At 32.2% G+C, this 25,490-nt stretch overlaps 1 protein-coding gene across 1 annotated transcript; it reads left to right on the plus strand.

Annotated features, from left to right (window-relative positions):
• Nucleotides 1-22,443, plus strand: LOC140050352 (serine/threonine-protein kinase PAK 3-like). The gene is made up of 13 exons (XM_072095507.1): nt 1-80; nt 3,822-4,039; nt 8,033-8,121; nt 9,797-9,956; nt 10,412-10,473; nt 10,793-11,018; nt 13,312-13,424; nt 15,220-15,357; nt 15,480-15,572; nt 15,867-15,966; nt 16,258-16,454; nt 17,787-17,924; nt 18,478-22,443. The coding sequence occupies exons 2-13, from the start codon at nt 3,847-3,849 to the stop codon at nt 18,559-18,561; spliced, it is 1,593 nt and encodes a 530-aa protein (XP_071951608.1). The 5' UTR covers nt 1-80; nt 3,822-3,846; the 3' UTR covers nt 18,562-22,443.
• The last annotated feature ends 3,047 nt before the right edge of the window (nt 22,444-25,490 follow it).

A 25,490-nucleotide genomic window follows, 5' to 3' on the forward strand; every position in this document is an offset into this window, starting at 1 on the left:
CTTTGGTTCAGCAGGCAAGAGGCTGACTTTAATATTTGTCGCTGTTTGTACTACAAGTACCCTGATTGTTCCGTTTCTAGGTATGTTATATTTTATTTGGAGTTATTCACTATATATATACATGTTGATAGGGTTTAATTATACTTTCAATATAGCTTAATATGACAAAATATGTCTGGAAAATCCACAAGATCTTCCCAGGCTTTGACTATGTGAATTCATGCCAGCGGATCCGCTGTGTTGTTTGGTGGTGGTGTGTTCACGAAGCCTGATGAAAATCCTTTTTCTGAGCCTACTTCCTGCTTAGGTGAAGGAAGCGATCATTAGCTGTGCCTCAAATACGGTGTTTTTAGAATAGTATTATACACATGGGAAATAACCTATAACCGATTATGATTCTGTTTCCTTACAGAATAAGTTTATATCAATTTTAATCCTATTTTGTCTGTATAATAATAAATATTCTATTTTTAGCCACCATACCAAACAAAATGATCGTTCAAGGCTTCAACAAAATGAGTCATGCAGTTGTTTTTGGCCACATGTATAAACATTAAATTTACCAACACCACAACACTTCAATCTTGTTGCTAATTTAAGATTTACCAACTTAGCTCATACTATATATACAGACTGATGCCGTACTACAACATTACGATACAATGTTTTTGCTAACTGAAGATTTCAAATAATGTATTAGAAATTTTTTTAGAATAAAATTTCTGAAGAAAAAAAACTTCTAGACAATGTAATGTTTGATTCAGAGAAGATGATGACGATGATTAGTTTAATATTATCTGTATCCGTAACGTACAAACACCATCTCTGGTTATCGCGTTAGGGTCATGTGCAAAAATATTAATTTATAGCAAAGTATACTTTTGAGAAATTACTTTCGATTTTCGATGTCAATAGTGTTCAGTTGGTCTTTAAAAGTGGCAATATTTAGTGTAGTTCTAATGTTCCGGTCTAACTGGTTCCATTCAGGAATTGTCTTTTGACAGACGATGCTCAAATATGGCATTAACAATTAATGAACAAATATCCAATATTAGTGTAAATCACATGTGTGATTTAAATATAAACCTGGTCTAAAGCACTTTTAAATTTACTGTTTGTTTGTAATATATTGTATACTGTATGTTTTTGTATTCCATAATATAATATATAAACATCAAAAACAATTTAAAAAAAAACCAATGGGTTGGCCATGGCAACCAAATGGTTGAATTGGGTACTCACTTATAATAAAATGATTGCCAGGTGACTCGCACCCAAGTGCGCCATTCACAATAGTTTATAATAATAATAATAATAATAATAAATACTTTATTTTAACACGGAAAAGCTTGTGTCACCATAAAGGTGTTCTTCTACAAGGCCGTGATCAACTAACAGTTTATCATGTGTGTGATCATAATAATAATATAATATCTCTATGGTGTGATGCAACACAATTTCACTGATAATTAAAGATTGACAGAAGTGAGACTATAAACCACTGATTTTAATATTTTTACCTTTATTAAATTATATATTAATTGCTATTTTTATTAGGCAGGAAATGCCACCATAAAATTCTAAAGTTTTATTTCGGTGAAGCTAAAAAATAATTACAATCATTTCCATTACAATACAATAATATATACAATACAATATTCTATTGACATTTATTCCAAAGCTCTTCCTTTAATGATTGTGTGATTTTTAGAATTCACTAGACCATTGAATAATACATGAATTGAATTGAAAGCAAGAAGAAATGGCAGAGTATCCTGCAACAGGAACAAAGTAAATTAAAAATAGGATATCATTATTTTGAAACTAACGGATCTAGGAGCCTCCTATTGTACTGTAGTAATTACTGTAGATCATAAATATTAGCATAAAGATCTGGAATTTTGAGAGGATACTTAAAGTTGTATGAGTACTATATCTTTATGCAAGCAAGTTTCATTTTCCTGAGAATTTATACAACCTGATGAAATATATCAATTTATGTTTAGTTAGCCTCATTCACATACGATATCATGTCTTGTATGAAAAAACTACACTTGGCTCAAAATCTATCTTTTGTGCCTGATCTTCTAAAAAGAAAACACCTATTTTTAATTAACAGTAGTTTTCTAATTTCATTATTATATTATTTATACTGTATTTTTTTATTTTTTTTAAACTAATTTTAAAAATTGACAACTTATTTACTTAGTAATATTCATTTTTCAAATTAGTTAAATTGTATGCTTTAGTAAGTCAAACTTAAATCCCTTATCTAGCAGATCTGCCCTTGCATTTAGCAAATGAGTCACTCAGTATGTCATAGAGTTGGTTGTCTGCCAGAAACGTATAACGTAGCTAAAATATTAAATTATTTACATTCCCAAAGACGACTGCAACGCAATCATACTGGATAACGTTATTGCGATTATAAATTTGGATTTACGGTAATCATGCAAAGTAACTTTTCAACGCTTTATAGGTAGGACTGCATGTTTTGATCCCATATCACAACATTTTGTAAAAGTCATTCAGATGTGCGTTTACAAATTACGTTTGGCAGGAGAGGTTAGAGTTGCAGACTGTACGCGGCAAGTTAGGAAATGGGGTAAAGGTTGTAGACCTAAAAGTCATCGGACAGGATTATTCAACTTTGTGCCAGGCCCATTATGCTCACAACTAGTTGACTGAGTTTTGACAAAAGGAGCTGTCTACACAAAAAATGTGATGTTCCCATATGGACGTGATGATGTCATAGCACTATATTTGGGCATATCACACTTTTTTGTCAAACTATGTAGTTTGATTGTGTAGACAGAGCTTAATAGTAGAATCTCTCCTTAGAGGCAACCCTATTCAGGAGACACCCTATTAAGTGGAATACATTCCACTGAAACAACAGGCTTTAACCCTACAGTACAGCCAACCCCTATTCAGTGGCAATCCCTATTAAGGGGATACATACTTTGTATGTCTTGAAGGTATCCTCTTAAGGCCAATTTACACAGACGATCGGTAACGGTAAGCAGAAAACAGCATAGCTTTTCCCACAGAATATGTATCTACTGTATTCTGATCAGACATCGCTCGTCTGCTCCGCGGTTGTGTACTGTAAATGGACATAAGAAATAACATAAATTCTATATTTTAATCAGTTACCGCTTGTCTAGTGTAAATTGGCCTTTAATTGGGTGTCTACTATAGATTACAAAATAGAGAATAATTCTGAACCTATTCTGTACTGTGTGCCATCCAGTTTGCAGACAAGTGGTTATATACAGTAGTGCTGTACTGTATTGTACTGTACAACAGTATCAAATGAGTCAAAGCATAAGTTACTCATAAATTGTATTTTTAAAATATACCAGTTGGATTACTGTATGTATTTGTATTATGGCTTGATGTGAATATTATAAGCAAAGTGTTTTATTTTCATTTCATGATAAAAATAATAAAGCAATTAAGTATAATATTTATGTAGCATTAAGCAGAAATAAACCAAACTAATCCACACTGCTTATTAGTACTGTACCATTTATGGTGTTAAAGTCACCAAAGTTTTCTCGGATAAGGACTTAAAACTGGAGGTCCAGTGTACACATCTAGCTCGTGTGCACTTTAAAGAACCTAGTACATCTTTCGGAAGAGTAGGGGGTTACCCCTACATATGTACTGGTTCATTCAGCCCCTGTCGTTGTGGACAGACGAACTGGCGCCGTTTGTTGGCAGACGATCGGGTGCCGTTTGGTGTCAGTACTCGACAAAAAGGGACTCTTACAGATTAGGTCACAGGTTATTCGTTTACGTTATTCTTTCTTTTTCAGAACCGTGGTACTTGAGGTTTCCTCCATGTTCAACGGTGGCGGTAGAATGGATAGTGATGAAACTCCTCCGGCGCCCCCTCTCAGGATAACCAGTACCCTGGGGAAGGATGCCAAGTTGGACGGCAATAATATGAAACCCCTACCAAACACACCAGCAGAGGAAAAGAAAGAAAGTAAAAAGAAATTAAAATTTTGGCACCAACGCAGCGATGATAAAAGTAAGTCATGGAATGTTTTAAATTTTCTATATTATCATGTTTTTCACGTTGATACCTCATTATTCTGTGGGGGGTTTCACATTACAATTTCGGACCCCCGCTCTGGATGTCCTTCCCAGTACATACAGTTAGAATATTGCAGTCATTTTGATACCCTTTGTGTATGAATGCGTGCAATAGCAAAAAATTGTATAATAACCAACAAACATCCAAATTGGGGGGAAATTTAACCCCCATTTTTTACTGCTACATTGGATCCAATATGGTGGATACTATAATGTTCAAATTTCGTATAAAACATTTCTCAGTACAGTTGCATTTTGATACCCTATGCAGTATAAAAATGTGTAACAAATATCCTAAGTGAAGAAAATTTGGGCATTTAAACCCCAATTTGGCCGCTAATTTGGATCCAAGATGGCAGATAATATTCAAATGTCATAAACATTTCCAGTTACAGTACAATTGCAGTCATTTTGATACCTCATGTGTATGGAGTCTTGTACAGTAGTAGGGAAAATGTGTTACGTATGACAAACAAGCATACAAAATCTCTCTGTTATAATATAGATAGGAAGCAACAAGATTAAGATATAGTTCTGTAACAGGAAGGAAGCCACCGAGTGACAGATTCAGTCTTTGTACTACATCTGTTGACGATCAAAAATGTTTTGTCAAAAGCTTTCGTTTGTAAAAGTTTTTTTTTATAGAATTGATTCATAAAAGAACCATAAAAGGCGGCAATCCTAAAATAAAATAAAAACTCTGAACTCCGTTAAAATTGCAGACTGTCACTTTACTTTTGTTTTTAGTATTCATTTGAAATTAAAATTTGTAATGATATGTGTATTTGTTTAGTATCAAGTTGCTTGAAATGAAGCCTACTTTACTTCAGGGTAGTTCCAGGAAAGGCCATGACCTCGTGAATTTTCTAAAAATATGTATTTGTTCATTTATTTTTTGTGTAAAATTATAATGAATATTTCATATTTTCATAGAGGAAAATAATGGATATTGCAATACTAGAAATTATTTTATAGTTCATGTTGAAACAAACATTTTTGTTTTCAGATTGCATGACCTTTTGACCTTTCTATGGAATTGTTTAAAACGGTATTTAGCCAACTGTGCTACTACTATAGGAGGACAATAATTTAAATTTTTCATGTATAGAATTTCCTATTTCAAAATGAAATTATGTTAAATACTGTTCAGTAATTACTGAATATTATTTGATATTTTGAAACATATTCACTGTTATGTACAACTAACCATTTTAACATGAAAATATTCCGATTCACTAATCTTCCTTGAGCTGTCGTAATGAACGAAAAATAAATGTCGTAAGAGGTGGCTTCCACTAATCTTTTTCTGGTTCAGACCTGTGGAGTTGTACGATACAGATCTTAAGCATAATAAGATACAGCTTCAGCAATGTATAGCTACAGTAGCATCAACATCAAGGTTAAAACGTAATATTCACAAAATGCATTAAACAGTAAAGTACATACATTACAGATAGTATGCAACAAATATGCAATTTCATGGAAATAGTGTTTGAATTGCCAATCTGCAATATTATGAGTTTTCTACTGATATTTTTTGCTTTTTCAACAAAGGCATTAGGCAAATACAGTCTTTTTTAATGTTATAAAAAAACTAGATTGAATAACACTGAATAAAGAAGTACATTTTTTACTAGGAAAATTGCCAAGTATAGTATTCATAAATATTATTAAATGTTTGTTTATGTTCATGATGATGTCCACGATTTTAAGTTATGGTCTGTTCAAAATTGTAATGTATGTGTGCTAGTAGTACTGTATAACTTTCACGCTTTTATTATTATTATTATATATTCCAAATAAACTACAACACAGATGAGAAACTTCAGAACCGTTCAAGTTCATAATCGTGACAGCCTATCTCAAACTTTAATACATTCAACTACAGTTTAACGCATAAATACTACATTTCCTCCCTTGTAATTTCATTGTTGTATCATCGATGTTAATGATGTCACAAACCCATACTGTAATAAAATCTAAAGCTCGGTCTATACTATCAAACTAGTTTTACAAAAAAAATTGTTATGTGGACAAACATGGTATTTTGTTGTCACATAAAGTTTGATAGTGTAGACATTAGCTTTAGTTATCTAATCCAAAATATTAATTAGCACTCTGTTAGTGTTCTGTTAATCTCTGCACTTTGGCAATTATTTTCACCCAGTTTGTGAGCGCTGGATTTAATACAGTTATTAAAAAAAAAAAGATATTCCATGAGACAATATTATTATTAAAACACTGAGTGGTGGCAGGAAATGGCCAAATTAGATGAAGATTATGTTACTCATTGCCTCGTGGAAAGCCCCTAGAATCACGACGACAGAATTTGGTTATGAATTTTGCTGATAATTTTTCTAACACAGTTCTTGTTTTTTTCAATTTTGGAGCACTTTACAATGATTAAAGCATACAAATGGTAAATTTTTAAAGTACAGTACAATGAATACAGTGACAATGCCAGGATGTTTGTTTTCGTACATAAGTTGGGGACTCCTTGTGAAAGATAGCCCAACTACTTCCTAAAAACTGTATTTAACTAAACCTAACCCTCTAAATTATCTACTATTCTCTCACTTTATAAAGTAAAAAGAAGTTGGTCATTGGATTCGAACCCCTTACATCAGCATGCAAAGTCCATAGTCTAATTGACACAATTACAGTACACAGATGGCTCAATGGAAAGCGTTGCATTAGCGAATTGTAGTTAATGTAGATCTTATGGATATGACTAATGAATATTCATGTTTATTTTGTGACGTTTCATGAGGGGTCCCCAACTTACTGTATGTACAAAAAATGATGAGTTATCAGTAGTAAAATTGCCATACTTTTAGGCTTAGAATATAATTAATTCCATCTCGAGTTTTGATTGATTTTATTTTAATGAATGTTCTGTGTTGATTGTTTTTGGTTTAAAAAAAACCAAAAGGATGATGAATGAATGTTTCAAATTATAGTTTGTAGTGTTTGAGAAAAAAAAGTTTTGTTCTGCAATCAATCAATCAAGTATAGATTGAGACACTGTTCAGCCTTGGTGAGATGTCTCTGGTGTTTGCTTATTGATTACAAATTACTGTTATATCTTGCACATCACTGAAATCTGTTTTAATGAAATAGAGTGATAGATGACAGTCCAACATTCACTACTGTATTCAATTTAGAGAAGGTACTGTATGCGACTTAAACGTGAATTCTGTCCATGTGTCACAATCGCTCCAAAAACAAAACAGGTGGAATACAGTTTTTTCATTCATTCAAGACAAGTAAACATTTATTTCTTTCAAAATGAGAATAACGATAAAAAAAAACATATCTTTCAATTTACAAATAAATTATGAGATTAAAACATTTAAAAGAAAGAAGTGTCTATAAAAAAAATGCTAATAAATTTCTTTAAGTTATGAAAGTAAATGCAGTGCCAGCAAGACAAAGCAAGAGTCCATTTTAATGGAAAATGTCCCTATTGTTTATGTTTTCCTAGAGTTTGACCACTGACTATTGTACTGCAGTATGTAATTTGCCAAATGTCAATGTGTTTCAATTTTAGTGGAAAGTTTAAAACAAAATACATACTTTTGTCATGTGCTTATATTAAAAGGCTCTGTCTACACTAACAAACTTTATGTGAAAAAAATGTTTTGCCCATATATGGACATGATGATGTCATAAAACTACCATTGGGCATATCACTACCATATTTGGGAACATCACACTTTTTTTGTCAATCTAGTTTGATAGTGTAAACTTTAAAATGTTATGGCTTTAAAAATGATTACAGATGCTCTTGTTAAAAGCTCTTGATATCCTACTGTACAAGGGAAAAAAAACAGATTAAGGGCAAAGAAATAATAAAGAAAAAAAAAAATAAGGGTCAGAATTGGTTTTAATAACTTTAACATTTCTTCTTTTTTTTGTGTTTTCACAGATAGTAAAATCAGACCACAAATTTCCCTACCCACAAGTTTTGAACACACGGTACATGTTGGATTCGACATTGTCACGGGCGAATTCACAGTAAGTATACATTTAAATAGTTTATATCCTCATGGAGCAACCACTGTTTGTCAGAAACCTTTTAAAAATGTCATTCACACATCTTACAACCACAGCATCTCACCTGTAATTTATTTATAAGAAATTTCCACCATTAAAACATTACTTAATACGTGGAAATGTTATAACTAATGTATTTATCATGTTTTGTTCAATTATTTATTATTTCTGAATGTTTTTAGTATGACTCATAATTCCATTATGTCAAAACAAATTTATTGAGGTTTTGTTAAGGTCCATAAATAAAATTCTTGTCATTTGCGGGCAAGTCCTCATCTCCCAGAAGTGTCTTATTAGAGAACGAAATGGCGCTATCTTTTTTAATTGAAATGTCGAATTTTCTAGTACAATGCCAGTCTAAAAATCCTAAAATGAATATTTTATTTATATTTACATTGGCAATTTTTGAAATAATGACTTTTTTGTAATAAAAATGGGAAAAATTGTTTTTATTGGTTTCTATACTATGAAAGCATAATATATTCATTGTTCTAAGAATTCAAAGTTCATTTTGAAAATACTTGGAATAAAAAACATTTTATAGTGCATGTGACAATATGTTAAGTACCTGTACTCAAATTATTATTAATAATATTACTTAATTTATGCTTATTCAAATGATATATTTTCCTGGAAATAAAACACAAATATGCTACCCTGGATTGCTTTAGTTAAAGAATGAGCTCTTTGCTGCAAGCCAAATCCCCAGGGGCCAGCTGCGCCGTCTGCAGGACTATTTATGTAAATTAGATGAGACATAGTCAATTACTAAAGTTGGCCTAGCCATGCTGTAATATTCCAAGGTATCGTAAGATAGGCTTAGTAATGGTACAGTAAAGCTACTGTACCAGTTTTTAATGTCAAATCTCAGTGTCAATTAGTCATTTTTTATGTTATAATTAAATTTGATTTAAAATACCAGCATTGCTCAATCAATCAATACATTTAAAAAAAAATACATAAACACAGTATGAAAACATAAAAATTCAATATTGTTTTAGAGCAACCGAAAAATAAATATAAACAGTACCATCCAATATGTAGTTTAATTTCAAAATGTTAAATTGAAAAATCACTGAGTTGATAATACGAGGACCTTTACTTAATTATAATAATAAACATAAAAGTGGTAGAAATTAATTAAAGCTCTGTTTACACTCAAAGTTTGTGACAACAAGATTTAATGTTCCCATATAGATGGACAATGACATGATGATGTCATATCACTACGATATTTGGGCATATCACTACCATATTTGGGCACATCACACTTTTTTTTTTGTCAAACTAGTTTGATAGTGTAGACAGAGCTTTATAAATATTTGTCATTTAATAATGATACTCTATAATGATTACAGGTACTATAATCAAATTCTGTTTTGTTTTCCAATTATTACTTATGCTAAAAATATACTTAATTATGCATTTAATATTACTTTTTCTTTATTCATCCTCGTTGAAATATAAAAAAAAAAACAGAAAAATGATAATGAGATAAAAAGGAAACACATAAAAACTCACAATGAGCTTGATGAAAGTGTACCTGAATATTTACGAGAAAATAGAAATACAAAATTAGTTAAAAAGTGAGTAATAATTATTACATTAAAAAAACATTGTTTTTATCACTTTTTAGGGGATGCCGGAACATTGGGCAAAACTGCTAACGATGGCAAACATCACAAAAAATGAACAACAGAAGAATCCACAAGCTGTGTTGGACGTGCTTAACTTCTACGACTCGTCTAAACAAGGCGTCAACGAAAAGTTTATGATGTCAAATGTAAAAGTTGTTAGTAAGTAACTTTTTTTGCAAATTTAAGAAATGAAGAAAATGTGAGGTCTAATACAGCCTATTATTTATTCATGTTTACAGGCATTAGGTAATTGTTTTTGTGGTGGAAGAATTGTATCCACTACAGAAAGGCATAAAAATCTATTTTGCCAAGTTAAGGCCAATTTACACATACGAGCGGTAACGGTAATAAAAATATAGAATCTATGTTATTCCTTTACAATTTTACACAAAACGCAGAGCAGATGGGCGGTTTCCGCTCAGAATAAATACAGAGATGTGTTTTCCCACTTATTATACCGCTCATCTATGTAAAGTGGCCTTTACTAAGAATAAAGTTTGTTGTTTCTGTAATAAGCTTTGTTCACCCAGTTTGACTTTAACCTATGACCCTGCATGAAGTGAACAGACTGTGTTATTTTGTATTATTGAAAAAACATTATGATTATTTTTCAGCCACAGCGAAGAAGAATGCTGGAAGCATAGAAGACACATTAAGCTCTGTCTCAATATCAGAGGTATGTTACGTTGACTTTTAAAATGAATGATGATGTAGGTCCTGTCCACACCGCAGGTTTAATGAAGGCTTAGTGCCTGGTTTGTGATCTCAAAACCAAAGGCAAATTTACCAATGTATTTATAAATGGAAATAGACATTAAAAATAAATTATTTTTTGTGTTACGATAACCAAGTTACAGAAGCCTGTTTGGGCCACTAGTTAATTACCACTTAATCATCTGGCGGTAGTGGCCTAAATGTGCTTCTGTACCAAGTTGCTTTGATATGATTAATGTTAAATATGGAGTTATACAAATACGTTTCATTTTTTTTTACAGAAACCAAGTAAAGCTTCTGTAGAGGATGATGATAATGAATCCGAAGCACCCCCTCCAGTGGCACCAAGGCCTGAGCACACACGTTCAAAATATTACTCGCGCATCGAACCACCTCCACAGCCGGCTGAACCAAAAACGCCGCCAGCAGCACAAACGCCGATGGAGAGAACTCGAGAAAAACAAAAAAAGAAGAAGATGAGTGATGAAGAAATTCTTGAAAGATTAAGTAAGTCCATTATTCACTGCTCGTGGGATTTCAGGGCTCTAGTAAAAATTTTTGAAGTTAAGCTCCTTATTCATTGAGAAGAAGGGTTCTATTTTTAGAAACCCATTTGACATGATGGCAAACCATGCTGGCGGGGTTTCGGGGTTCTAGTAAAAACCTCTAGGTCATAGGACATCACGAATCGCAAACTCCTTAATGTATTCATTGAAAAGAAGTGTTCTATTTTTAGAAACCCATTGACATGATGGCAAACCGTGCTGGTGCATTGTTAAGTCTTGTTAATATTCTCAGAAATATATTTCATTATAAAAGGGTTTACATGATAATTACGTTTGGTTATGAGATATGCTGATTAACATTTAATGAGATAAACATATTATACATCAAATTAACCTCATTTTAATGTCACTATATCACTATGTTTTAGGAGGTTCCAATGCAACTAAAGGGGTGTTATATTTCTTTATAAATTTCTAAAAACTTGCCCACGAAAAGAATGAGGGGCAATATACATTTTAACACTATGGCCAACCCCTATTCATGGACACTACGCTCGCGCTAAGGTCAAATTTTCGTTCGCCAAAATGGCGAAAGGTTTTGAAAAACATTAGCCAAATTGAAAATCCTTTAGCCAAATTTAAAAAACCATAAAAATTCACAAAAATGTTTATTAAATAAATAATGCATGTATTTGTTTGTTATTTTACTTCTTTTACATTTATATTATTATTATTTATCCCAATGAAGCTGATTTTCGTTCGATACTCTTTATTTTGATATGTAAATCGGTTATTATTATTATGTACATCCGCCTCATATGTCAATTTTAACGATAACAATTTTTTAGCCTTTCTCATTATCAAAATCTGGCTAATTTAGTAATGAATTAAAGCTAATTTATATTTCTGTTTGATAAGCCACATCGTTTTATTTGACTTGACTTTGCGTGGACCTGGTGCGAAGAAGCCAACAAGACCAACCACTGAAAAAAATAATCCCTACCATAAATATCAGTGTTTACCATTTTCCTTACGGGGGATTCAGTTCTCCGCTTATTACTAAATTACCGTCGCCTAGGTATTAGCGCGTTAATTAATGATTGGATAACCCCCGCACAGTGGACTGTTCCATTTTCTGAACTAGTATTCGCCGCACACGAGGCATGTCGAAAAATGTCGCCTCTAATCATGGAATACTTGCTTCGAAACGTCAATTTTACCGATTTATTAAATTATTTAATAAGTGGAATATTTATCAATCTATTATATAAAACAAGTACGTTAGGAAGAAATGTACCACAGAAATTTAAGAAGCTTTGAATTTGCTATGCAGCGGCCGTAACCCATTCTATGTAGGCGGCCGAAAGGCGCTTTGGCCAGGGTTGCCGTTGTAGTATACGTTGTTTCTTAGCTATTCAATTTAAAGCGCAACTTTCGGTTAGAATAATCGAAAGGGAAATAAAATTAAACATGTTAACATTATACTATTGAGGTAATTACTTTGTTAAATTTAAAATTCCCCTTTTTAAATAACAGAACAGCCTCGTTTACGGAAGTATTTGTCCACATGTTTCTGTTTACATTTTCTTCTCGAAGTTCATTTTCTACGTCGAAGAATAGGGACTTCCCCTTTTATTCGCTCATCATCACGTCGACGACGACCGGCCACGAACCAATCACATTAACTGTGTGTCATTAAAACGTCATCGAGGCACGCTCTGCGCATGTTTAAACAGAACTAAAAAAATGAACACGGCGATCGTGACGTCGTCACATAAAATGCCGTTGTGATAAAAAGTGTACCCGAGTCAGAAAGTACCGAAGTGTGGCGAATTCTCGCTCCCATAAGAAGTCACGCCGACCAGGCTAGGCCTAGGCTTGGAAATGTATTTTCGCCAATTTGACGAACGAGGCAATAATTATTTTCGCCAAATGGAGACTCCAGTCGCCATTGGCGAATTGGCGAGCGGTTAGCGCGAGCCTAGGGACAATGGTTGGGTTCCGAAAATGTCTTAATTGGAGTTTTACTGTATTTGGCATGGTCCATTATTAAAAGTGTGAGGATTCCAAAACCCCTTGATAAAGAATTTTAGTACAATAACTATAATATAGCCAAGGCCAATTCATGGACAACTGGTTGGGTTCTGAAGATGTATTATACTAAATAGGGGTTTTACTGTAAGCAAGTTCTATTATTAAATGGGTGAGGATTCCTAAATCACTAAAGAATTTTAAAATAATAACTATAATACAATTATGATTTTCGTTATATTAGCTTTTTTCTATTTTGGCAGGGTCCATTGTGAGTGTAGGTGATCCTAAAAAGAAGTACACAAAATTTGAGAAGATAGGACAAGGTGCATCTGGGGTGGTGTACACAGCAATTGAAATTGCTACTGGAAACGAAGTAAGTAGGCCTACAATCATCCTAATCTCTTTGTGCCCCTTTGATATGAATACACTTCTCATCATCCTTGACGTCCTTAAACTTAAAATTCAATTTAGAGATAATGTACTTGACATATTAAAACTATATAAACTGACTGATACCATTATATTAACATTACTTTAGAACCCCTCGTTTGGACACCCCTATTAAGGGACACTTTCCCATGTAATGAATAAGGAGCAATGTATGTTTTAACACTATAGCCAAGGAAAACGCCTAATAAGGGACACTTTGTGGCATCCCAACGGTGTCCTCTTAGATGATAAATGTCAATATATATATATAAACGCCATTGGTCTAATGGTTAGGACATATGATATCAAGAAGAAGGTTCCGGGTTTGAATCTCGGTTGGTGTGACTTTGTCATTCTCACAGTTTCCTCATCTTTATCGTTTCAAATTAATTAATTAACTTTCAGTTAGCACCAGGCGGTTTAGAATTTATTCTGTGCCTGTGATTTTTATATAATTAATTTATATTTATAATAATGTATCGTCCTTTTATTATTCTTTCTTTAATGTAGAACTTTTGGTTTAGTAGCAGATAGAAATAAAACATGCATTTTAACAGTTTATTATTGATTGATTTATACGCACAGAAATGTCCAAGACACTTACGACTGGTCACTATCATTCAATACATTATTTACTTCCATTAACTTCTAACAATTCGCACAAATTAGAATAACTATTCAGGCCCTTGGCGCCGTCGGCATTCATACATCTTACAATCTCTCCCTGGGGTGTCTTATCAATCTTGTGCTGGAGGAACAGTATCTATGCAAGCCGAATATCAATCAAAGTCGGCCTAGCTTTACAGCACACAGAATATGTTAAGCAGTTTGGAAAATAACTTTATTTTTATGTCTTATATTCTCAAACATCCTGTAAATTTATAGATAATGACATTCATAATTTGTTTTTTATTAAAAGTCAATTTGAAGATTGTATCAATGAATAAATTAAATAAAACAAGCTTTATTAAGTTCTGTCTACACTATCAAACTAGTTTGACAAAAAAGTGTGATGTGCCCAAATATGATAGTGATGTACCCAAATATGGTAGTGATATGACATCATCATGTCCATACATGCATACATATACATTTATGGGTACATCACTTTTTGTCACATGAAGTTTGATAGTGTAGACAGAGGTTAAGATGGTATGTTAATGTCTTTTTGTTAAATCTTTTAATGACGTCTCTGCTGGGCATTGTATTAAGTATCAAATTAAATAAGAATTGGCTGATTCTTATTATTATTAAATTATTATATTAAAATCTAAAATTATAATCTAATATTATAGCATAATTAACTGCACTATTGCACTGGACTATTATCATATTGTCAATATGCTAGAGGTATCGCATGGAGATTTAAAATTAATTTAAAACCAAAGATTCAGCATACATTTGTAAAGTACCATTTCAATCCTGTGTGGGGTGTTAACGCCTTAGGCCGTGTTTCAGCAGCCATTACAAACTTATCGGTTAATTTTATAACCAATGCATGATCAGAAATTACCGAACAACCCAAGTGCCCAGTCATAGCGCAAAAATTTGTCCTTGAGGTCAAAGGTTAAAAATTATCACATTTATTTGAGTGAGATATCTATCGATTTTTATCGGAATCGTTTCCACAGGCAGTTTATTGATTAATTATCGGCTGCAGAAACACGGCCTTAAAAGATAAACAAATAATCATGATAGAAATGATGTAATATATCCTTTATTCCATTTGTTATTTCTAGGTCGCTATCAAACAGATGAACTTACAACAGCAGCCCAAGAAAGAATTGATTATTAATGAAATTCTTGTGATGCGAGAGAATAAGAATCCAAATATAGTCAACTATGTAGACAGCTACCTCGTAGCTGAGGAATTATGGGTAAGTCCATGCATACAGACTTGTTTTGTTTTTTTTTGTTTTGGTCTGAATGTAATGTTTAGATTGAACATGTTTAAAGATAGATCTTCAGAATCCTGATGGGAAATTTTCTGTTTTTTAAGGTTGTAATGGAATTTCTTGCTGGTGGCTCCCTCACAGATGTCGTCACAGAAACCTGTATGGATGAAGGTCAAATCGCAAGTGTGTGTAGAGAAGTAAGCAGTAATTAATTAATTTATTTATTTGTTATGACTAGCCCAACGGGCTGCTTAGTTGGTAAATAAGAAGGGCCTTATTTAACTTAGCCCACTAAAGTCTTAGTCCCACTCTATACACTACTTTGACAACAAAAGTGTGATGTCCCCAAATATGGTCATGATATATCATATATGGCACATCATATTTTTTTGTTACATTAATTTTTGATAGTGTAGACAGAGCTTAAGGAAGCTGCAGGAGACTTGTATCTGTAAACTATTCTAATATTTCGTTTTTGTTGCTCTTTACAGTGTTTGCAGGCTTTACAGTTCTTACATGAGAATGGTGTGATCCACAGAGATATTAAGAGTGATAATATACTGTTAGGAATGGATGGAAACGTCAAATTAAGTATGTATCGCATTTTTATTGTCTGGTTATAGATTAATCCCAGTATCGAATTTCTGAATCAATAAATTATTACAATTATCATCATCATTTTCTTTATTATTATCTATTCACCTCTGTCCTATAATGATCATTAAAATCATATCCACAATAGCCTTATAGTCATAATCATTGTTGTTATCATGTATATGTATCACTACCATACTTAAGCATATCACTACCATATATCACATCACACACTAGTTTGTAGTACAGACAGAGCTTTAATTGTGTGATTATTTTATACTTTTGCAGCTGATTTTGGTTTTTGCGCTCAAATAACTCCAGAAAACAGCAAGAGAACCACAATGGTAGGCACACCCTACTGGATGGCCCCAGAGGTGGTTACAAGGAAGCAATATGGGCCTAAGGTTGACATATGGAGTCTAGGTATCATGGCCATTGAGATGATTGAGGGTGAACCACCATATCTGAATGAAAACCCTCTAAGAGTAAGTATATTTGATAGAACATTGCCAAAAGCGGTTCTTTTGAGAGTGAATCACCATATCTGAATGAAAACCCTCTAAGAGTAAGTATATTTGATAGAACATTGCCAAAAGCGGTTCTTTTGAGGGTGAATCACCATATCTGAATGAAAACCCTCTAAGAGTAAGTATATTTGATAGAACATTGCCAAAAGCGGTTCTTTTGAGGGTGAATCACCCTATCTGAATGAAAACCCTCTAAGAGTAAGTATATTTGATAGAACATTGCCAAAAGCGGTTCTTTTGAGGGTGAATCACCATATCTGAATGAAAACCTTCTAAGAGTAAGTATATTTGATAGAACATTGCCAAAAGCAGTTCTTTTGAGGGTGAATCACCATATCTGAATGAAAACCCTCTAAGAGTAAGTATATTTGATAGAACATTGCCAAAAGCGGTTCTTTTGAGGGTGAATCACCATATCTGAATGAAAACCCTCTAAGAGTAAGTATATTTGATAGAACATTGCCAAAAGCAGTTCTTTTGAGGGTGAATCACCATATCTGAATGAAAACCCTCTAAGAGTAAGTATATTTGATAGAACATTGCCAAAAGCAGTTCTTTTGAGGGTGAATCACCATATCTGAATGAAAACCCTCTAAGAGTAAGTATATTTGATAGAACATTGCCAAAAGCGGTTCTTTTGAGGGTGAATCACCATATCTAATTGAAAACTAAGTATAAATAGGTCTTTTGTATTTTATATTGTTTGATCAGTTGTTAAGTTCCATGTTGATCATGAATGTAAATATTATGTGTGTATTGTCTTGTTTGTGTTTTTACTGCCAAGAAAACAATTATTATTGTACTATATGTATAAATGACTTAATAAATCGAATCTGAATCTTGTATTTGACATAGCCAAGATTTGTTTATGGGCTTCTTTTCTCCACAAAAAAAGCCAATTGAGGAAAGATTGTTTTAGGCCTAGCATAGTAGTAGATGCCTGCTGGCTAGCCTTTGTTTTAGGCCTAGCATAGTAGTAGATGCCTGCTGGTTAGCCTTTGTTTTAGGCCTAGCATAGTAGTAGATGCCTGCTGGTTAGCCTTTGTTTTAGGCCTAGCATAGTAGTAAATGCCTGCTGGCTAGCCTTTGTTTTAGGCCTAGCATAGTAGTAGATGCCTGCTGGCTAGCCTCGTTAGAGTTGGCTACAAAATTGTCATGAGCTATGATAGACTGATTTACTAGCACTTGTAATGCTGGTCTGTAGTTTGAACAAGGAACTTCAGGAAAAAGAGGCTTGTTTGAACACCTGCATAGATATAGGATTTTATTTATCATTCTTTTTTGTTGTAGGCACTATATTTGATAGCAACGAATGGTACTCCGGAAATTCAACATCCGGACAAGCTAACGCCAGTATTTCGTGACTTTCTGTCGAAATGTTTGGATATGGACGTAGACAAGCGTGCATCAAGTGGAGAACTTTTACAGGTATTAGATTTATTTTAGCTGACATTCAACAGGATTAAACAGTATTGATGGAATAAATGATAATTCTGTCATATTTTTGTTTCCACTGTTAAACAAGAATTTTTTTTCAGGAGACTGCTTAATTAAATAAAAGTTGAATGCAGAGTATGAGATTTATTTTAGCTGACATTCAACAGGATTAAACAGTATTGATGGAATAAATGATAATTCTGTCATATTTTTGTTTGCACTGTTAAACAAAACTTTCAGGAGACCGCTTAATTAAATAAAAGTTGAATGGAGAGTATTTTCATGGACACCCGACTGTATTATTCACTTGGCTTTGCTCGTTGACTAGAAAGAATAGTCAATTATAATAACATTTGATTTGATGTATTTTTCTTTGTTGTTTTAATTGTCATAATTATGCCAAGAAAAACAAATTTCCATTTTAAAGTGGACCAATAACATTTCATGAATCTTGAATTTCTCCACATTTAATTTGTAAAGATTTGTATACTATTGTATATGTTTGTATTTAACTGTGTACTTAAATGTATTTTCTTAATTTCAGCACCCATTTCTTAGGAAATCTAAGCCGCTTCTAAGTTTGGTGCCATTAATCTTGGCTGCAAAAGAAACCCTCAAGCAACACTGATGCTCTAGGAGTGCTTTTTATTGAGATACTTGGTCAAGTAACACAAACCGGTAAATCAAGATGGCTGCCGGCATGTTGTTTTATATGGCAAGATTGCCAGGTTTATTAGTATAATTATTTAAATTTCTGGCAATAGTTTATGTACAAAATATGGAATTCATAAGTGGTAAAATAATATTGCCGTACTTTTGTAGTATTGTTTCTTTGCAGATAATATTTAGGTAAAAGTTTGCCTAGAAATAGATAATTCATTAAAATAAAAAACAATACAAAGAAACAAAAAACCACCTAAATATTCAGGCCTATACTTAATGTCTGATTTCACTTTTATGTGTTTTCTATCGGAAACCATACACTGTATCTATTCGAATTGATTGAGAATTTAAATTCCATTTATTTTGTCCAAATTTATTCCCAGGCAATCTTAAATATGACCCAAAATTGTAGATGAACTTCAACCTTATTTATTTAGCTACAACAATAAATATATTAAAATTCAAAGTTTTTTTTTATTTCATTGGAACAATATTCACATTGTGACATAGTGACATTACATTCAAATATATGATGTCATTGTCAGTTGGACATTTCTATTTTGAGTTTGTGACCAAGACTCCATCTAACCAAAATTTACTTTAATACAACACATTTTTTTTAATACAGTTTGATTTTTAAATCTTGTAATTATTTTATTAATTCACATTTGTCCTCCCAGTTTATAGTAACTTTAAAATCGGTTGGAATTAATTTGGCGTTTTTATTATTTATAGATTTAAACATTTCTTTTGTGCCAAATTATTAACAGTAAAATATGAGATTGATCTCAGAAATACTTAGTTACTTATTTTCCTATTTTTATACTAACATTGTTTAACAGTCAATGTTTTGTGTTGTTAATCTTTGTTGGTTTTAAAAAAACTTGATATTAATAATAAGATTTATTTACATATCCACAAAGTGCAGTTATAGTATTGTTATTTTGATAGTCACACATTTGGTGTTCACATCGCCAGAACATTCACCAATTTTTATTACTAACAACTTTGAAATATTTTTATAAATCGGCTGAACTTTGCCCTTCATGAACAAAATAGCATAATTGAAAATAGAATTATGTATTGTACTGTTTTGATTTGTAAGAAATAAGTGTCATATTGGCTAATGAATATTCATTATACAGGTGTACACTAACTGTAATAAGTTCTTTTTTCTTAAGATCAACTAACAATGTATTAAGACAAATATTGGTACTCTTAATTTGTATGTGACCAAAACTATACTTGCTCATTGTATTAACAATATTGATTAATTATTTAGGTTAAGTTTCAAAATTTAGAAGCTGCCTCGATAGATATTTACATTTAACTGGACTGACCATTACAAAATATGTGTCAATGTATCGTAAAATGATATTAAGATGAACATGTTTTTTTGTGTGTTTATTTACAATGTTTACGAAAATTACAGCTCTGATTAAAATCCACCTATAATAAATATGTCTTCCTAAATATCAACAACCTTCCTGGCAACAGTTGCTTAGTTACCATTCATCCACCAAGTCACATGATGTAAATACAGTCTTAGTTTAGTTTAATATAAAGTTCTATTTTTTTTTACAGTTTACTTTTTTTGGATGATTTTTGCATTTTTTTTTTTTTGTAGATTTATAATTCTTTATCAATTTGTATCATTTATATCGTATATGAGATACTAGTAAGTATTTACATTATTGCGGTGCCAAATTGTGTTTACTGTGATGTTTCCCAACAAATTATTATTACTAAAGTCCTGTTTACACTATTAAACTTTATGTGACAAAAATATGTGATGTGCCAAAATATGGTAGTGATATGACATCATTATGTCCATTTATAGGCACATCATATTTTTTTTGTCACATAAAGTTTGATAGTGTAGAGAGAGCTTTACAAATATAACATATGTTGTTCAATTGTATCGGTCACGTTTAATTGCATATAAAAAAATAATAATTTTATACAATTACGATTAATTCATAAATGCACTGATATGCATAACTGAACAAATAATAGATTTAACTCTGATTAATAATATTCAAATCCTTAATTGTTAAAATAAATAATTCAATATATATGCTCATTTGATTCAATAACAACTATCAGGGGCGGTCGCAGGACTATTTTAAGGGGGTTGGCCAAAGAGTCCAGGACACTGAGTATTTAAATCAGCAGTTAATTAACACCACAATTTCCAAAATTCATTTACAAATATTCTTTTCCAGCCCTGGACTTCGATAACGTTATATAAATATTGTATACGATGAAATGGGATCTAAATTTTATTTTAGTATGAAATTAAAAGTGTTGCCCAGGCCACTAGGGCAATACCCCTGGGTCCGCCCCTGAGTATTTAATGATTTTTAATCATTGTTTATGTATACTACAGTGCTGGACGCTTTCTGATACAAATTGTAAAGAATAATTTTGTTCTTAGGTTCTCTACCCCTCCCAACTGCCCTAGTTATTCTTATAGTGTTTATTGAACTCAACTCAACTTAAACTGTCAAATGTAAAAAAAAAAAGACCTTATATATTAATGATGTATATATAATATCCATATTTGGTATGATTATTGAACCATGCTTAATAGTAGAGATGATTTACATTATTTGAAAACAAAACATTAAGTCTGAAATTGCCCAAGATATATTTTTTATGTTTTTTTTTGTGTAAATTAATGGTTACTTACCGATTGTTTTATATTTAATGTTTTTTTTTTTAGGTTTAAAGTTGTTTATGTAAGAATTTATGATAAGATATAATTGAATGACTTGTATTTGTAAGTACTATTGTCAGTAATAGTATTATAGTAAATGTTTATTGAACATTAAGGATTAGTAGAATTGAATGTAATAATGTTTCTTTTCAAGTCTTTTTATGTAATAACACATCCGTTATATAAATATCTATATACATAGTTAATTAATTGGTAACAATCTTTAACAAGTTTTTGATTATTGAATCATGAATAATTTGTTTTTAGGATTAAGTTTTGATTTAAGAAATGATAACGTGGCATTCATTATTTGATAGTTATGTGATATTCATGATCTGGTACACATAATCATGATGTCATATTTATCATGTGATGTCATTATCATACTCATCATGTGAGTCATAATGATGTGATATACCTGCCAACTTCAGAGAGTAAATAATTGCAAATTTACAGCATATCAGGGATTTTTTCACCTTCCTGTACAAATTACAAATAGCACAAAATATTTAAATCTTGAAACAATCTACTGTGATTTAATATGTTTAATAAATTAAAATTTAATTAAATTTTGGTGGGTGAGAAAAAAGTAATATACTGCATATTGGTAAAGTTGGCAGGTATGCATATGATGTCATCCTTATGTGTGATGCCATACTAATTGTGTGATGTCATACTTATGTGTGATGCCATACTAATTGTGTGATGTCATACTCATTGTGTGATGTCATACTTAATGTGTGATGTCATACTTATTGTGTGATGTCATACTTATTGTGTGATGTCATACTTATTGTGTGATGTCATACTAATCACTGTATGATGCCATACTAATTGTGTGATGTCATACATATAACTGTATGATGTCATACATATGACTGTATGATGTCATACATATCACTGTATGATGTCATACATATCACTGTATGATGTCATACATATCACTGTATGATGTTATACTAATTGTGTGATGTCATACTCATGACATGATCATTTCATCACAATATAAATAAGGATTTTTTTTCTTCAAATAGTCATGTGATGATCATATGAAAAGTATATGTATAATTGTGAGTAGAAACAGAAGTGTAAAGGGAAGTCTCATAAAATTAACCATAAGATTTAAAATGTTTGGAATTTCATTTTGTTTCTCTCGTTTTCCTACATACACCAACATTTACTTCAGTGAGTAATTGCTGCACATAATTTAACAGACTGTATCATTATATATAGAGGATCACCCAGACTTGAATGGACAATCAAATGGTAAAGAAGTATGAATATGTATTTACTTTAATAATTGGTCAGATGCCCTACTCTCATAATTTGTTCTTTATACTAAGTACATGGAGAATACTTTTGAACAAATTTGCAAGTAATTCTCGGTTAAGACTCAAACCCACAACCTCCAGATTACTAGACTGGCGTTCATACCTCTAGACCACTTAGCTTGCACTGATAGCTAGGGGTTAGATTCGAGGCCAAGAAAGTATTGTGTACTGCACCAACATTTTAATAATGCAAATTAATTGTGTAAATAATTTATCATTAACGCAGTGGTGTAACACTGGGCAAAGGCCTCTGGTTTAGCACTATTAAAGCTTGGTTCCCACTAGGATGGAATGTAGCGACGTAAACGCAGGCGAATTGACCAATCAAACATGATTTAATATTCAAACTTGTGACTTACGATTGGCTTACGTCTTTACGTTGTGTCCTAGTGAGAACCAAGAGCTTCTCCAACGCTGGGTAGTTGGACTGCTCATGCTCTGAGGCCCCTAAAGCCCCTGAGTTTATCATAGCTGTACCGGGACTGCATTAACGGTATATCATAGTACTTTAACCGGTCATGTTTTTTGTAGTTCCTATAATATGCCATATACACAGTTTTGGCTTGCACAAATTTTATTTATTTATTATTTAGTTTTCATTCTCTGTTTTCATTCTCTAAATGTATGTATCTCTCTTACTTTTGCAGTTTGATCAACTACTGTACACTCATGGCAACTTTCCCCTAGATGTGTAGATGCATATGTTATAGCTTATAACTGGAGGTAAAAAGTCTTTAAATTTAGAGCAAAAGTAGTCATTTTTACATCTTCTTCCTAGTTTCAAAAGTGACTGAAAACAAATACAGTAAATAGTAGAGCAGAGAGATAAATACAGAATTATTTTAATAACTAAGACATTTTATACAAAAACCATATTTTATTAATACGTTATTACTTCTTCGTAAACAAGGATGGCAATACTCCACTTCATTTGAGTATATATAACAATTGTCATACTATTTAGCACATATAATCTTAAACAATTGTCATACACTAGATGGTTCGCTCGCGTACCATCTAGGTCGTGCCCACAGATGGTTCTCGAATACATAATAATTTCAGCGTTAAAAAACTGGCGATTTCAAATGTACGTACAATAATACATGTCGTTTACAGGAACGAATAAATAGACAATGATTTATGTACTCAACTAAAATTAGCACCCTGAGAATTACTTCCGAAAGAGAAACTTGTCACAAAATGAGACCAATTGTTTAAGTCAAATTTAAACAAACTTAATTTGTGTTTTGTATGTAACATTAGGGGTGAGGGATGGGGAAGAGGATGGGTGCAAAGACGAACAATTTTTAAATATATTAAATATATTCTTTATCCATTTAGTAACGAAATATTAATTGTTTTCATGTTTTACAAATAATATACCACTAAACACAGTAAAACATTGCTATGTAATACTTTGTTGAAACTATCACCGTCCTAGTCGATTGAAATAGTACAGTACATGTAACGATACATCACTACGACGTGTATGTTTATATAATGTAAAACAATTTGTGAAAACCACCTCTATTCGAGGAAAATCATAAATTCGATTTAATCGTCAATAAATATTAAATTATCTAACTCAACTTAATTAGTAGGCCTAATGGTTTTCAATTGTTTCTTAGAGCCAATTCATACTTAAGTTGGTTCTTACCCTACCCACCAAAGTTGTTCTGCGTTTAGGGGATGTGATGCACCGTAGGCCTATCCTGTACTGGCTTTACAACGCTACTCATGCCAGTGAGGGAAGGGTGATGATGTGGGTGGTTTAAATGCAATAATAAAGATTTTTACATAATATACTGCGACTGAAAACGCTAGCTCATTATCCGTTTAAAAAAAATTATATCCAACCTCTGCAGCACAGATTGAAAAAAAAATGGATCAAATTTCTGTTATGAGTATACAGTACTTGCCTTTACGACGCCTGAGGGAATAGACACTTGTGGAACAGAGATTGGAATGTTCCATTCATCGCAAATCAATACATTTGTATAAACGTATATTAAATCTATCAAAATAGTATTTTTTAAAGAAAAGCGGCCTGTCTTCAACATTGTGATGCTGTACTCGAGCTGTTCAACCGGTTTTCAGCCATTAAAAACAATTATCGTAGGAGGAGATAGGAAAATGCGAAGCATCCTCGTATTATTGTATGTGGGTATTTTTCAAGACGGACATCCATTAGACAGTGTATACCACGATCGAAAAACACCCCTATTTGGGGCAAATCGTTGAACCTAAATTCGTTTTAATTGTCAATAACTAATTATCTAACTCAATTTAATTAGTAAACAGGGTTACATCAGGTGGTTAAAATCAGTACCGAGATTCTAACCAACTTTATATACCATCGAGTAAACATTCTAGAAATAACGCGCGATTTACCGAATTTTGCCCTTACGTAAATTTATATATAGATGACCTACCTTAGAAATATTGACAGTCTACTTCATACAGCATGGGGCATCAGTAACATTGCAAAATAAGGTAATTTTTTTGTTCACAATTATACACTTATGGTATGACAGTACACACTCAAATTTACACATTTATTTCCTTGTATTATATCAACAAAAAAGAAAATGATTTACTATATGTATTGGTTGAAGTGACAGTCTTCATACAGCATGGGGCATCAGTAACATTGCAAAATAAGGTAATTTTTTTGTTCACAATTATACACTTACTGTATGACAGTACATACACATACCTACATTGTGACTGTTTATTTCAGTTTAAGACTAGGCCTATATTTTTTAGCTATATTTTTTTAGGAATTCAAAGTACCCTGTTGATCTGTACCCGTACCCTGGAAGCTAAAAACCCCATAAATGTACC

Source organism: Antedon mediterranea, chromosome 5, assembly GCF_964355755.1.
Source record: "Antedon mediterranea chromosome 5, ecAntMedi1.1, whole genome shotgun sequence".
NCBI lineage: Eukaryota > Metazoa > Echinodermata > Crinoidea > Comatulida > Antedonidae > Antedon > Antedon mediterranea.